This window comes from Diadema antillarum, unplaced genomic scaffold (genome assembly GCF_040938485.1).
Source record: "Diadema antillarum isolate AM-2024a unplaced genomic scaffold, OU_Dant_1.0 scf00000211, whole genome shotgun sequence".
NCBI lineage: Eukaryota > Metazoa > Echinodermata > Echinoidea > Diadematoida > Diadematidae > Diadema > Diadema antillarum.
In genome coordinates, this window is record NW_027271100.1 from 94,717 (window position 1) to 110,000 (window position 15,284).

A 15,284-nucleotide genomic window follows, 5' to 3' on the forward strand; every position below is an offset into this window, starting at 1 on the left:
AACAAACCTCGCAAAGTTACAGTTGCTAGCATCCCTACTGCCTGAAGATCGAGAGGATTGGCGGGGTATAGGAAGCATCCCTAGATTGAGTGGGAAGTTTGGTGGGAAAGTTCACAAGAAGTTTGCAGCCACATTGGCAAAACTTATTGATCGTTAAGAGTGCAATCTTAAACTTCCTGATCTTTTTGCCTGTGTGACTGGCAACATAATCACACAATTTACCCATCTCAGCACCAGTACCTCCAAAGGCCTGTGATAGTCCAGTATACAACTTTGTTGTGAGTGGCTATGACCAAGTTACAGTAGCCTATCGAGGATGAGTCCTGAGTATACTTGGGCAAGCATCTATGGGAAATGCATGTTGTAGCAAAATCAAATCGTCCTCAATTAGTTAAGGATGCCCGGGCCTGTTGTTGGACCAGAGAATGCACTGTGCAGTCAGTTATACTTCTGTTGGTCCATGGATAAAAAAAAAAAAATAAATAAATCATGATTTGTGCCTACTATATCACAGGAAAAAAAATACATAAAAAAGCTCCATGGATCCTTTGTTGGCACAACAAATACAGGAGAAGATATTTAATTGAAAAATTAAAAGGACCCCTGCAGCATCTTTCCAGGGAGGTGTTTCATCAACGTTTGTCAGCGCTGACAACTTGAATCACCATAGTAACAGTCAGTGACCAGAGCATCTCAGCCGATCAAAACCAAGGATTTTGCTGAAATTGGTCAGTGCCAACAGTTGTCGGTGCTGACAAGCGTTGATGAAACACCCCCCAGATCTTCAGAGCATGGAATAAAAGTATGACTATCTCTTGTTGACCACCCCCTTGACCTCCCCCTGACCAATCAATCCTTGGCTGTCCATAGCATAATACAGCGATTCACAATCATGGTATGTTTTCTTCTCTGCATCGAGAAACAATGATATGCAGCATTAACAGTCATAAGTTTGCATCAAAGCGATACGTTTAGTGATCCAGGGGTGTCTTGTCTGTTAGTTCCATCCAGTCATAGACTTTGTTTTCTTCTGCGCTCTTTGCTTCCATCAGAGATTCAAACGTGCCACTGAACACATCATATGCTCCACCTACAGCAGCACAGCAGGAAGAAGGGAAAGAAAAAAGATTAATTCAGAAGACAGACGGCAAAGATTATCTAGAGAAAGTATAAACTGTAAAAAGTAGTTACTTGTACTAGAATTTAAAGTAGACTCTGACATGCACTAAGAGTAGTGATTTTAAGCATGTAGCTTTACACACATGGAGGCACAGGTTTTGTCATGGGCATTTTTGTTTACTCTTCTGTTATTTCTCTCTACTTTTTCTTTTTTCAAAACAACAACAACAACAAAGAAACAGTGAGGAGCGGCAGTGCCCCAGTCCCCCCCCCCCCCCCCCAGTTCCGCAGTCCCTGAAGCGGTCATACATTCTGTACTGTGGTCAATGCAGCCCCAATCACATTACAAAATCTACACATGATTGTGGTAGTGACACAAAGAAAGTGAATGCATTTCAATGCAAAACCAATAATCAAGAATACAGGTGACTCCTGTTATAACGAAGTCCTTGGGACCGGCGGTTTTCTTTCATTAAATAAAAGAAAAGTACATAATCAAAAAATTATGACAAAAGCTGTACCTCATGTTGGACCCCCCCTTCTCTTTATTGCAACAGCGTATTGTATCATTGTTTGCCAAAGGGTCAAGCTTATAGCTTATTATTGGCGACCGTTCTGCATGGTAATTCATAACACATGTACTGTAATTATGTCACAGATGTGTAATATATGTAATCAAAATTGTTGAAATTGTAGAAACTAGCTATAATGAGTATCATATTTGTATATATTTGTTTGGGCTAGCAAACAGTTTGGGTCTGTTCAAGCACTCTAAAGCAAACCAAAGCAAAGCAAACCAAAGAGTACTGAACTGTACTGTGCCAGATTTGGAGCGTTCAAGCACTCTGTTGAGAAAGCGTACCTCACCTCACAAGTTATTTTTAGAGGGGGTCACGCATTTTGTAGCAAGAGGGTCATTCACCTGGTGCGCTTCAACTACTCACAGACAGATGTCCCGAACAAAGAGAATGAAATCTTTGCATTATGACGCATGTGCATGATATGCGCATTCTTCACATGCGAACTTCTGGTGCACTTTTGGTACTCTTTTGGAGCACAAGTGGTCCACTTGAGGCTTGGTTCAGTTTGGTACAGTACACTATAGGAGCGTTCAAGCACTCCTCTGGTGCGGGTTACGGTTCAGTTCGCTTAAGGAGAGCGCTCGAACGCACCCTTTGTCACCTTGTAATTGATAAGGGACAGTAACTCCATACACACACCTGTATGGACGAAGAGAACTTTATTGCCTTTAAATCGCTGTGGTTCATCTTGCAGGAGGCGGATCAAGTGGTATGTTGCCTTTCCAGTGTATACTGGATCCACGAAGATTCCAGTTGTTCTTGCAACCTGCTCAATGCATTCTGAATAGATGAATAAAAAAATTGAATCATTTATAACGCAAATAGTGTGATATTCTTGAGTACACTTCCTAATGGCATTCTCCTCATGTCTTGCTCTATCATGGCATCCCATAAAACGATCGCAAAGAAAATTTGCTTCCATTAAAACATTACAACCTACCATTTGGGGAAAAATGATACTACAGAAAGGGGACCACCGTGTTTCTGGTGTCAAAATAATGAAGCTAAACTTCTCTCTGCCTCAAACTGCTGATGAATCCATCATATTCAAAGGTAAATGATCACATAAAAGCAAATGTCAGCCTACAGGACTTTGACGTGAGATTGATAGCCAAATCTTACCTAGCTCTTCTGGCTGTGAAACACCATAGCCAAGACCTTTCACACCTTCAACAACATCCACAATGTTTTCTGACCTCAGTTGGGTTGACCCATGACCTCCCTGTATGCCAAGCTCCTGTAGAACCAGGTTAATTTCTCCATGGAAGTATCTAGCATCATCACACACTGCCATTCCATGGATCCTGAAACAGAAAATGAAACCAAAAGAGGAATGCAACTGTAATTTTTCTTTCTTCTCTCTCTCTTTTTTTTTTTTCCTTGGGGGGGGGGGGGTGGGGGACATTAAAACCAACATTTAGGGGTTGCATTCACAGTAATGATGGGATCTAGATACACACTGCATAGATCATTGTTCGGTCTGCAGAAAGGAATGAAACTACGGAATCATAGTTCACCAAATTATCACATTGGATTAAGTAAGTTTGTGCATATGATTTTCAATATTCATAGACTTGTTTTTGTTTTTTCATTCATTTTTAAGATGGGTGAAGCTCCAATTTCATATTGTCATAGTTCATACTTTCATATTTTGCACTGATTAGTGGTAGTACCAAACATATATCTAAATACTGTATGTATGTATTAATCATATACAAGTATTCAATTATATGTTTGTGAAGTAAGCTTTGCTCTATAATTTTATGAATTTGTGAAAAAATATCTAAAAAATGTCTTGACAAATAAAATGAAATGTTTCACTTGAACTTCCATTGACAGAGTACAAGTCTTGATGTTGTCTGAAAATTTGTGGATGGGAAGACTGTTATGATTTACATGATACTTTTTTTCAAAATTTTCAGAGAGTACTTTAGGTCCAGTCCTGTGCAGTTTAATCAAGAATAAACTATGTCTGTTTCAAACTGATATCTAGTAGGATGAGGTCCAATTTTATTTTTCTTTGAAATAATATCTGACTGATGAAGGAGATCCTCTGAAACATCTCTTGACCATTGACCTTCTCTCAAGAGCATTAAAGTCTTCTTACATCATTCAGGGATGCAAAGTTCAAAAAAATTTTATGAGTGAGATTTTCATGACTCGGCATCTTGGCATGCGAATGTGCGCGCGAGCGAGGGTGTGGGAGGGGTTTTTCCCCCTGTGGCCTCCCACGGTAGGGAGCTTTTTCAATTTTTAGCTCTTAATGGTGCGATTAGGTGCATACTTAAGTGACTATTTTTTACTTATTTTGAAAGACAAAAGGGAAATATACCTTCAATTGCAACTATCACTTTAATTTTTTGAGCTATGCTCATTATTATAGGCCCAAGTTGCAGACTTCGCCCGATGCGTGAGAAAAATGGGTGTCATGCGTGAGATCGTGAGATGGCCCCTAATGCGTGAGACTTGGTAGCTCTGATCATTCTATGAATGTTTATCCACACCTATAAAGGATCTTCTAGTTGACTCACTTCAGTTTGCTGCCGGTAAGGTAGTTGCCAATTGCAAGCCCAGCTAAAGATCCACTGCTACCAGTCGTTATGACAATATCTGTGAACCGGTCTTGCACATCCTAATAGCATGTCGGGTGACAAACACAACACTGATAGTCCCACACCATCATTTTCATGTTGGCAGCAATGCCTTCTGGTAGCTCTATTTGTAATGGGATGGGGGGGGGGGAGGGATGAGAGTTGCCCTATAAGAAACAGGCTCATGTATTGGCTAACAGCAACAAATTAAGCAAGTACACTGTAGCATGAAATTCCAGCTCATACTGTGGCATTTACCTCATGAAGTATACTGTTCCACCAGCAAGATGCCATATACTCTGACTACAATGTGACATATTCTAGCCTGGTTCTACATGATTACATCACATGCTATCTACAGGTATTATATGATGAAACCAGCTTGCGAGGAGTGCTAAAATTATGAAATAATGACAACAAATTACACATCGGCTGAGTTATCACATGAGTCTTGACATGTTCAATGGTTAATTGCCATTTTTTTTTCATTCTTGCCCCTTGTATTTGAAATATTCTACAATTCTACAATTCTACCTATGAGATAGCACATTAACTTTGGAAATTGAAATAATGGAACATAACATGGATATTATGGCATACTGATCAGATGAAAATTACCTGTTGTATGAGTTCTTCAAAGCATTGAATGTACCCATAGACACCTACACAGTTGGATCCTCCTATTGGAATTTGGTAGGTCTTCTTTCCCTGTGTAGTTCTGCAGATATTGAATGCAACAAAAAAAATAAAGCATTTAACCTGCTTACCCAAATAATCAAATTCTCTCCATACTGTTGCAGTTCTTCATGTTTCAATGTTCAAGTTCTTCATTTATATATATATATATATCTTTTTTTTTAATCAATTTATTTTTTTCTGCTATTTAGTACATATACATGATTGTATAAGCACAAGCATGTCTTCAACATACAAAAAAAAATCAATGGACAAAATGCTTAAAGGGACTGTACAGTACTGGTTGAGGTAAGGGATTCATGTTTTGAACATTTCTAAGTGAGATAATGAGAAACCTCTTATAAAATATGAAAGAGCATGTAATTTTAAAAAGGATTCAACGTTTATTTCATGAAAATTGGTTTTGAAATGGCTGAGAAATCAAAAAAAGTGATAATAATAAAAGGCAACATGCCACAACTTTATTAGGATCTCTTTGTTTCACCTTGTTTTTGGATATCTCAGCCATTTCAAAACCGATTTTCATCAAATAAACATTTGATACCTTTTAAAATTGCATGCTCTTTGACATCTCATAGAGTGGTTTCTGAATATCTCGCAAAATGTTAAAAGCTAAATCCTCACCTCGACCAGAACGGTACACCAGTGGCATATCTGGGGGGGGGGGGGGGGGGGGGGGCAAGGGGGGCACGTGCCCCGGGCGCCACTCCTTGGGGCACCAAAAACGAAAAAAAAAAATGAAGAAGAAGAAGAAAAAAGAAAAAAAAAAGGAAGAAAAGGAAGAAGAAGAAGAAGAAGAGAAAACCCTCGCCCGGACCGGGGGGAGGGGGGAGGGGAGAGGGGGGAGGGGGCAGAAAACCAAATCAAACAAGATAAAAACAAAACATGATGATGATGCAGAGAAAATGACAATGTATATTGTGTTCACACATGTCATTTTATATTTAGCAGGCAAAATGTTACACGGAGCAGCGGCTGCAATTTCTTTCGTTCTGAAGCGATCGCCGATGGGATCAAAGGAGGGCGCCAACGGTTTCGAACATGGGGGGGGGGCGCAAAAAATCAAACAAGAAAAGAACAAAACGTAATGATGACGCGCAAATATACAAATTTCGGTTCACTCGCTCGTACTAATTTAGAGTATTTTTTCAAGTCCTCTGTTTGTTGGTATAAATCGTTATCTATAAGGCCGTCACGATATCATGATTATAATTGTAAGATTTAATAAGCAAAAAAAATGGACAAGAATTGCATGTTATGTAAGCTAAATACAAAATTTTCGGCTCGCTCGCCAAAATTTATCCAAAAAAAAAGAAAGATAACAAAATGTGATGATGACGCGGAAATATACAAATTTCGGCTCACTCGCGCGTACTAAGATGGAGTATTTTTTCAAGTCCTCAGTTTGTTGGTATAAATCGTATCTATAAGGCAGTCACTATATCTTGATTAGAATTGTAAGATGTAATAAACAAAAAATGACAAGAATTGCATGTTTTGTAAGCTGAAATACAAAAAATTTTCGGCTCGCTCGCTGCGCTCGCTCACCCAAATTTATCAAAAAAAGAAGAAGATAAGAACAAAACGTGATGATGACGCGGAAATATACAAATTTCGGCTCACTGGCGCGTAGTAATTTAGAGTATTTTTTCAAGTCCTCAGTTTTTTGGTATAAATTGTCAGGTTATCTATTAGGCCGTCACTATATCTTGATTAGAATTGTAAGATTAAATAAGCAAAAAAATGACAAGAATTCCATGTTTTGTAAGCTGAAATACAAAAATTTTTCGGGTCGCTCGCTTCGCTCGCTCGCCAAAATTTGTCACAAAAAAAGATAAGTAGAAAACGTGATGATGACGCGGAAATATACAAATTTCGGCTCACTCTCGCGTACTAAGTTGGAGTATTTTAGTTTGTTGGTATAAATCGTTATCTATAAGGCCGTCACTATATCTTGATTAGAATTATAAGATTTAGTAAGCAAAAAATGACAAGAATTCCATGTTTTGTAAGCTGAAATACAAAAACTTTCGGCTCGCTCGCTGCGCTCGCTCGCCAAAATTTATCACACTTTATTACATTTAAATCACTCTCAAAAGACCCCTTTAAGTGCTTGAAAAAGCATATATTATGAAAAAGCATAAAGTCCCTGCCGGGATGGGGTTGGGGTTGAACACTTTTTCAGAAATTAGGGGCGTAGATTTCCGCGCTTGCCCCGGGCGCCGTTTTCCCTAGATACGCCACTGCTGTACACACCCTTTAAATTCAGAGTTACAAAACAGACTTATCATATTCAGAATCACATCACATTGGAAAGAAAAGTAAAGGAAATCAAAAGAAACATAATCTATCATCTTTCAACAATGTGTCACATGACAGAAATGCAAAGATTTGGCCTTCATAAGACACCCTACATCAGCAATGACATGAAGTCTGACAGAAATAAGAATGCCTGCATGTCAAACTGATCATCCAGAATGAAGGTACCCTGAACCTCCTCAACCATTGCGAACTAAGTTCATAAAGAGGGTCGATGAATATAGATAAAGAGTTCTCTAAACACATCCAGTATAGATGTTTTGCAAGAGCATAATATTCAGGTAAATACAACTATATTGGATGTGTTTAGAGAACTCTTTACCTATACTACTCAACCATTGCCCTCATGTTCATCAGACATAATACAAGTTGAGGAGTTACTGCAGTCATATATATGACCTACTGTCATACAAAGTCACTGAATACTGAGTATTATATTGCTAAATTGTTGAGATGCTAAGTATTCATTATGCTTTACAATGTGTGGTATATTATTTCCAACACACTGAAAGAAAGTTATGATGGCATCAGTACTGTCCAAAAGATGAATACTGCATCACTCTGATTTCAAAAACAATTGTGGTTTATTAATCCATTCTCTTTGTGGAAATCAAAATATGAAATCAATCTATTCAATAGCCCTTACCATGGCATTTATGTAATGTCTACCCAGCTCAATTAAGGGGTGAAATATTCAAGTTTTGATCCTCATTTTTCCATTCTTTTCTTCCAAACACAATTTCCTCAAAATGCTAAATAGTGTTAATAATATAACATTGCTTTTGTATGTCCCAAACATCCACTGTACCCGAGATACTCAGCAAGCTGTTGCATTCTTGGGTGAATCTGGGTCCTGTAGAGACTCTTCTTTGGTATTAAGTAAAAATGGCAGCCAACCATTCTATCCATCAAGGTGTTACCAGTGAAGGATCCATTCAGATTCTGAAATAATGATTGAATAATGTAGAAAAGTAACTCAAGATATATATTCATATACAAATTGACAACACAGATGTAGGAATATTTCCTAAACATTCAATTATGGGTCTGATACACTCCCATTCAATTCAGCACTGCTTCAACCTTTTCAAGTCAAAAATCTGAAATGTCATTGATATAGTATTAACCCTAACTGCACTGGGGGGCCTGGGAGGCCCCCCCTCCATACTTTTGGCGATTGCATCGCGACCGCTGGGAATTTCTGATTCTTGCTTCATGACTTTTTCCCCTGAAGTCTTGCGCACATTTTGATACCACATTTGTCCATATCGGACCTACCTAGGGGGTGTTATGGGCCAATTAGTATGCGCATGTCATTAAAACGGCTAATCGCTGCATATATTTGTGTACAGTTACATACTGTCAATAGACCATGGCTTGTATTACTTTATAAATTTTGCTCAGGAATTGGTTTTCCACTTGGTTCATGCTTCTATATTGTTCTGAAATAAATTGGGCAAAGTTTAGAAACAATGATATACATAAGGAATATAAAACAATAGAAAACATAAGAAATAAAAACAATACAAAACATAACATTCTGTAAAGTTAATTTCAAAAATGTTTTATGAGTATGGCAAATAACTTGTTTGATTTTTCTCACATTTCTATACTTTTTGTATTCATTGATTTTTCTTATATTTTCCACGCAAAATCACATATAAGCTAATTTTTATTTTAAAAATCATAAATTTACATAAATTTGCATAAATTATACTTCAAGTTTACAATATCAGGGACATTAGAATACAGTTGAAAAGTATGGTAGTGCCCATGGGTCCTGTAAAAGGATAATTTTACTTCTAGTTTCATTTTAGTATGTCATACATTTCAAAAGTATTAAAAAAAAAAGTAGTAAATTTGCATATTAATAGTTTATGCAAATCTGCTGTACTCATAAAAATAGATAAGAATTGATTTATTTCACATTTGGGAAACATTATTCTTCATTATTACATAGTTTTCATGTAATTTTGTACTTGTTTAGGCTGAAATTATGAAAATATCCCCCAAATCCATAAAATATGCATTATGAATAATTAATTAGCTAATTATGCAAAAAAATGCATAATTGATTAAAATAAATTACACCATCAGATTCAGCACGTGAAGATCTATCAGCATGCAAATTTTCAAGTTCATCGGACATTGCGTTTCCGAGATCAATGGGGGGGGGGGGGCCTCCCAGGGGCCTCCCAGGGGCCTCCCAGGCCCCCCCCCCCCCCCCCCCCCCAGTATTTTCATGGAGCCAAATAGCCCAGTACAGTAAGGGTTAAAGCATGTTGCCAGTGGTAAACACAGGATTACAGCAGCAGCCCCTCCCTCATAAACCCAATTTCCACAAGATTTTAACAGTACATAGTGCTTAGTATCAGAATGGCTTTCACTCAAACTATTCTCAATTCTATAAATGACCCTGCTTTTTTTTTTTTACTTCATGCCTAGGCAGTCACTTCATTGCCAAACATCAACAAATTCAAGCAATCTAATAAACTTAGAATTTTACTATGACTTGTAATGTATTGCTATAACAATATGAGTTAATTTCTATTCAAGACAAAAGTGTCTTATAAAAATTCCCACGTATTTTGGGTCTTTTGCAAGGACTTTTTACTCATATCGAGTACATAAGAACTCATAAACACCAGCCTACACAGTATAAACTCCATCAATGGTTTTAATGCACATCAGCCCATATCACATTCCATCATTTGAAAGCAATTGTCACTTATTATAGTACTGCAAAACATAAATGCATGACTTTGTCATATATTAGACAGTGATTATGAGTGTCTGGAAAGCTAACGGCATACAGCAAAAACATACTGGGTCATACATATTTTTACAGATGCTACTGGTAGTGGCAATATTTCACATCTGACAAAGTGTAACCACTGATAGAAAAGCAACTGCAGGGAGACCTGACATGTTTTGTTTAGTTTCAACATATTTTTGAAATAGCATTTCATTACCCACTGTACAAAACCTTGATATCTGATATGACAACTTAAGTCAAAATCTATCATACCGATATAATATCATCTGGATTTGAAGTGCCACTTGCGCCCCCCCCCCAAAAAAAAAAAAAAAAAAAAATTTTAGCAATAATCTGATAGTCCCACTATTGTTGCAATTTTTTTTTATTTGGTTCATGACCAATTACAGCCAAAATCCACAGATACCATCCCATCTCCCAACATAGCATTTTGTAATACATGTATAGGGTTTCCCTTTAAGGTCAATGGTGACAGTAGAACACCTCTCACTAAACCTTGTGAAGACTTACTGATGTATCAGACCTCAACAGTAGATGGCAGTCCATACCAAGCTGGCGAGCAGCAACTGCGGTTGTCCGACAGTGGTTTGATCTCACTCCACCACATGTTAATACAGTATCACAGCCCTGGGACACTGCATCAGCCAATAGGAATTCCAGCTTACGGATCTAACACACAAAATTAAGAAATTAAGGTATTGCCTTATGACAGCATTACAAAATTAAAATTTCAATAAAACTTTTCTTCAATGGGATAACTACTTCATGCACTGTTTCTACTTTCACAAGATGTGCAGTAAAGTGGCATCTATTTGAAGTGAAAAGAAGCAAATCAATTAAATATATGTGTGGATGACACGAAGGAATCACAGTTAAAAATATTTGAATGATTCTTTTTCCTAGACAAACTAGTATTATATGAGTGCAGTTAGTGCTTGGCCCAATATCAAATTATTATGAACAGCAAGTTCAACTGCAGACTACTGGTCTTGTATTTTTGAAGGACAAAACAATGACAATAACAACAAAACAACGATATGATTGATATCAATTTGTTGAACATGCAGGCATCTAAAGCGTGTAAATATTTTTTACTTTATCAGCAATCAATATTTGAGAACTGACAAAGATTGCTTGCTTTTTCACTGATAGGAATTCTATCAATCGCAAAACCTTTTTTTTTTTCTTTTAATAATAATAATAATAATAATAATAATAATAATAATAGTGGCTACTTGTATCATCATAAAAAATGTAAGACTAAGAGGTGTGATTTTAAAGTTTAATGAAATACCAGGCATATTTTTCTATCAAAGCTATTACAAGAAAGCAAAAAGAAAGAAAAAGGACAAACCTTATTTCCAGAGAGAGAGCTCCCAGTCATATCATCCCGCTTGATAAAGACCTCAAACTCATCTGGTGTTCCCGGAAGGCGCCACCTATGAATAGGGGTGTCCAGCATTGCCAGCTGCAGAGCAAGAACATTCACTTGAAAATAGAAAATAACACCAACGGAAAACTCCTCGGATTACATTCAATACATCTCACATGAATTCCTAAAACATCAACAAAACAACCCTACTAGAATATTGATCACAGAGGCCTACAAAAAGGCACTTGCAGGTATCAGCAATTTCAACTAACTAAAATAGCCCGACCAGACGCTGTTAGTACGCTGTGCAAATACAGCAACTGGGCTGTGTATAGTTACTATATACTTAAGCCCTTGTGGTCTGTTGTAAAATTAACCCTGGGGCGCTCTTTGGGAGTCCTTGTACACAATTAAAAAATGCTTCATGTTGGGGCTGGTCGCAGTTATTGTAAAATATACAAATCTATTGACATTTGATTGCGAAGTTGGTATTGCATCTCATGTTTTCATTGACATGGCTTGGAGGGCAGTCACGCGCTGCTTCAGGTACTACTACTACTTGGTACTAGTACTTCTAGGCTACTAATAAATTTAGTACTTTTGTTAAGGTACAAGGTGACGCAGGGGCAGATCCAGGGAGGAACGCAACTGGCGCACGCCCCCCCCCCCTTTTATTTTTTGTTGAAACAAAAGAAAAAGATGGGGGGGGGGGGAGAAAGGTGCATGCGCCCCTCCCCTTTAATTTTGTAAATGCGCCCCCTCTTTACGGAATTCCTGGATCCGCCCCTGCCCTGTGACATATGATTTATTTACAGACCGAAAGATCGGTCTGTATCTTGTCGGAGATATGTTCCATAGAGACTGCGTCTGGCTTAACGAAATCCCCTTAGGAGAGCCATAAATGCTCCCCCCCCCCCCCAAAAAAAAAAAAAAAAGATTAAAAAAATGATTGAAAAAAAATCCTCCGGACAGACGGATTTTTCTGTCTAATATGGACAATACAGAGCTGAAGTAAATACTGACTTTGATTTTATGACTTGGAACACCTCTCAGATGGGTTGCCCATGATGGAGCAATGTATGGCTCCAGTGGAAAGTCAACTGATACGTGCGATGTCGACATCTTCTTCGAAGCAGAGAAGGCGAAGCTCGTCTTCGTCATCCAACGCAGATGGAGCCACCGCCACGAGAATACGTTGTCGGTGTGTGAAGAGCTACTGCAGCATAGATTTGAATATGTGGGACTGAGCAACCGAAGACCTCGCATTCTTCTCAATACTAATACTAATAGTCAGACGAAGTAGCATCGCAATCAAGCAATGCTATGCACTTCTTAAATTGCAGGTGTATTACGTGAACAGAATAGAAAAGTATCCAAAGTTATGTATGACAAACAGACACGCTCACACCAGACGATTACTAGTATTAGAACTCTTTTGAGGACAGCCGCGCGCAAGCCAAAGCACTGTCAACTAGTGGTGGATGCATGCGATGTGCAACAGCTGAGCGCTGTGTTGTTGTTATTGTTGCGATCATATTAGCTATATATGCAGCTAGCGGTACACGGTGGTAGCAGCAGTTTTGTGCAACTCATCTTGCGCATGACATTACTGGTAACTGACTTGAACTACAAGCTAGCCGTTTGAGTTCACAATGGTCAAGCTACAGGCTCTTTATAAAGGATGCTCTGAGGGACTTTCAAGAACTAGAAGCCTCTGAGTGTGTATGATAATCAACTCGCCTACCAAGCAACCCCAAAGTAACAAAACGTTACTGAGTATTCAGTATTTTGACTACATAAATCATTAATACAAAGATATGTGTAGGACAATAATGATAGATAGGGCCCAAACAAATAGGCCCTAATATCAACCGGGAGAACAATATACATGATATAACTATATTCAGAATCATACTGGTGCTTACAATTCAATTCTAGGTTCCTATACGTATGATTTTCATTACATCCTTTCGTTGAAAATTCGACATGCAACTCGGAATAGGTAATTATTATGGCAGATGTGTACAGTTCTGGTCGAGGTGAAAATTTAAATAGCTTTTAACGTTTTGTGAGATATTCAGAAACCACTCTATTAGATTTCACAGAGCATGCGGTTCTAAGGGGTATCAAAAGTTTATTCGATAAAAATCGGTTTTGAAATGGCTGAGATATCCCAAAACAAGGTGAAACAAAGAGATACTAATAAAGTTGGGGCATGTCGCCTTTTATTATTAGCGCTTTTTGGGATATCTCAGCCATTTGAAAACCAATTTTCATCAAATAAACGTTGAATCCTTCTTAAAACTACATGCTCTTTCATATTTCATAAGAGGCTTTTCATTATCTCACTTAGGAATGTTCAAAACATGAATCCCTACCTCATCCAAAAAGTATGCAACATAGCCAAAGAAGTTGGTGTCGACATCAAACCCGATGACATCTCCATGTGCAATCGGGTTGGAAAACAGAGAACCGACGGCAAACCTCGCCAGGCCATCGTCAGGTTTGTGGCTAGGAGGAGAAGGGATGAGCTGTATGATGCACGGTTCAAGTTAAAGGGGAGAGACCAGTACAAAGGTCTGTTCATCAACGAGGACCTCACCCCGATGCGGTTAGCTGTGCTTGCCAGGGCCAAGGATTCACAGAGTGTGATGAAAACGAAAACCAAATCAGGGAACATCATCTGCAAACTACATAACGGTGAACAAAAGATCTTACGCAACCCTGATGACTTGTTTGACATTGGAATCGATGATGTTGATTACGGTGATTTCAGACTTCATGTTCTTGCCTGAGAAAGCACATTAACACTGTATTTTTACTAAGAATACACATATGTTAACATGGCCGATAACCCTCCCATTGACCACGAAAGTAATCTGAATGTTAAATCATACCGTCTAACTGCTAATAATTTTGATAATGTTTTACAGGGACATATGGCAAAATCTTTTTCAGTAACACATGTTAATATTCGTTCTTTAAATAAAAATGTTGATGAGCTAAGAAACTTGTATGAATGTAGTTTAAGTTCAAATTTTGATATTATTGGTTTATCGGAAGTGTGGAATGTGAGTAACACATCTTTGCTGGGCATAAAGGGCTATAATCTTGAGACTGAATGCCGCCACGGAAATGTTAGGGGTGGAGGTGTAGGGGCTTACATTCACTCATCATTGAAATACAAACGGCTTGGTTTCACTGCAATAGCACATGCAGAATCCCTGTGGCTTGAGCTTTTATGTGATAAAAAGAAGGTCATTGTTGGTGTTGTTTATCGTAAACCCAATACCAACATTACAGAATTCCAAGAATCTTTCTTGAATGTATTGCATTCTTTGAAATTGGATAGATATAATTGTTTGATTATGGGTGATTTTAACATCGATCTTATTGATATTGGAAAAGATTCAGAAAACTTTCTAACTGTGATGCATTGTATTGGATTGTCTCAAGTAATCTCTTTTCCAACTAGATTAACCCGAAATTCTGCTTCCTTGATTGATCATTTGTATACAAATATGGACATGTTTAATATACATGCAGGTGTTATTGAGGCTGACGTTTCAGACCATCTTCCAATCTTTACTGTCTTTGAAAGTATGTTTTGTTTTAAAAGTATCATTCAAACTTTGGGGAAAGTTGTACGATCGTATAAACATTATGATGTCGATTTATATTGTTTAGATTTAGCGAATGCAAGATGGGATTATGTGTATAAGTGCAAAGATGTGAATGATGCATATTCTGTATTTTATGGTATATTTCGGGAAATATGTGATAAACATGCTCCATTAAGAAAGAACAATAGTACTAGTCATTCAAAATGC

At 37.8% G+C, this 15,284-nt stretch overlaps 2 protein-coding genes across 2 annotated transcripts in view; one reads left to right on the forward strand and one right to left on the reverse strand.

Annotated features, from left to right (window-relative positions):
• Window positions 1-310: 310 nt before the first annotated feature.
• On the reverse strand, window positions 311-12,818 carry LOC139724298 (uncharacterized). The gene is made up of 9 exons (XM_071635441.1): window positions 12,478-12,818; window positions 11,437-11,550; window positions 10,593-10,751; window positions 8,115-8,248; window positions 4,910-5,009; window positions 4,232-4,332; window positions 2,823-3,004; window positions 2,340-2,480; window positions 311-1,090 (listed from the first exon to the last, which is right to left on the reverse strand). Exons 1-9 carry the CDS (start codon window positions 12,718-12,720, stop codon window positions 972-974), a joined length of 1,293 nt encoding a protein of 430 aa, XP_071491542.1. The 5' UTR covers window positions 12,721-12,818; the 3' UTR covers window positions 311-971.
• Window positions 12,819-13,820: 1,002 nt separating this feature from the next.
• The window catches only part of LOC139724350 (5-hydroxytryptamine receptor 1D-like), a 42,181-nt gene continuing 40,717 nt past the window's right edge, over window positions 13,821-15,284 (forward strand). The window contains exon 1 of the mRNA XM_071635503.1: window positions 13,821-14,220. Coding sequence (XP_071491604.1) covers window positions 13,821-14,220 — 400 coding nt within the window. The remainder of the gene's footprint in view (window positions 14,221-15,284) is intronic.

Excerpts from the sequence above, each read along its gene's own strand:
- LOC139724298 (XM_071635441.1), bottom strand. The coding sequence starts at position 12,720 with ATGCGAGGTCTTCGGTTGCTCAGTCCCACATATTCAAATCTATGCTGC. Across the intron at positions 5,010-8,114 it reads CAGCTTGCTGAGTATCTCGG|AACTACACAGGGAAAGAAGA; the intron begins GTACAGTGGATG and ends CAATATCTGCAG. Across the intron at positions 1,091-2,339 it reads AGTTCTCTTCGTCCATACAG|GTGGAGCATATGATGTGTTC; the intron begins GTGTGTGTATGG and ends GTGCTGCTGTAG.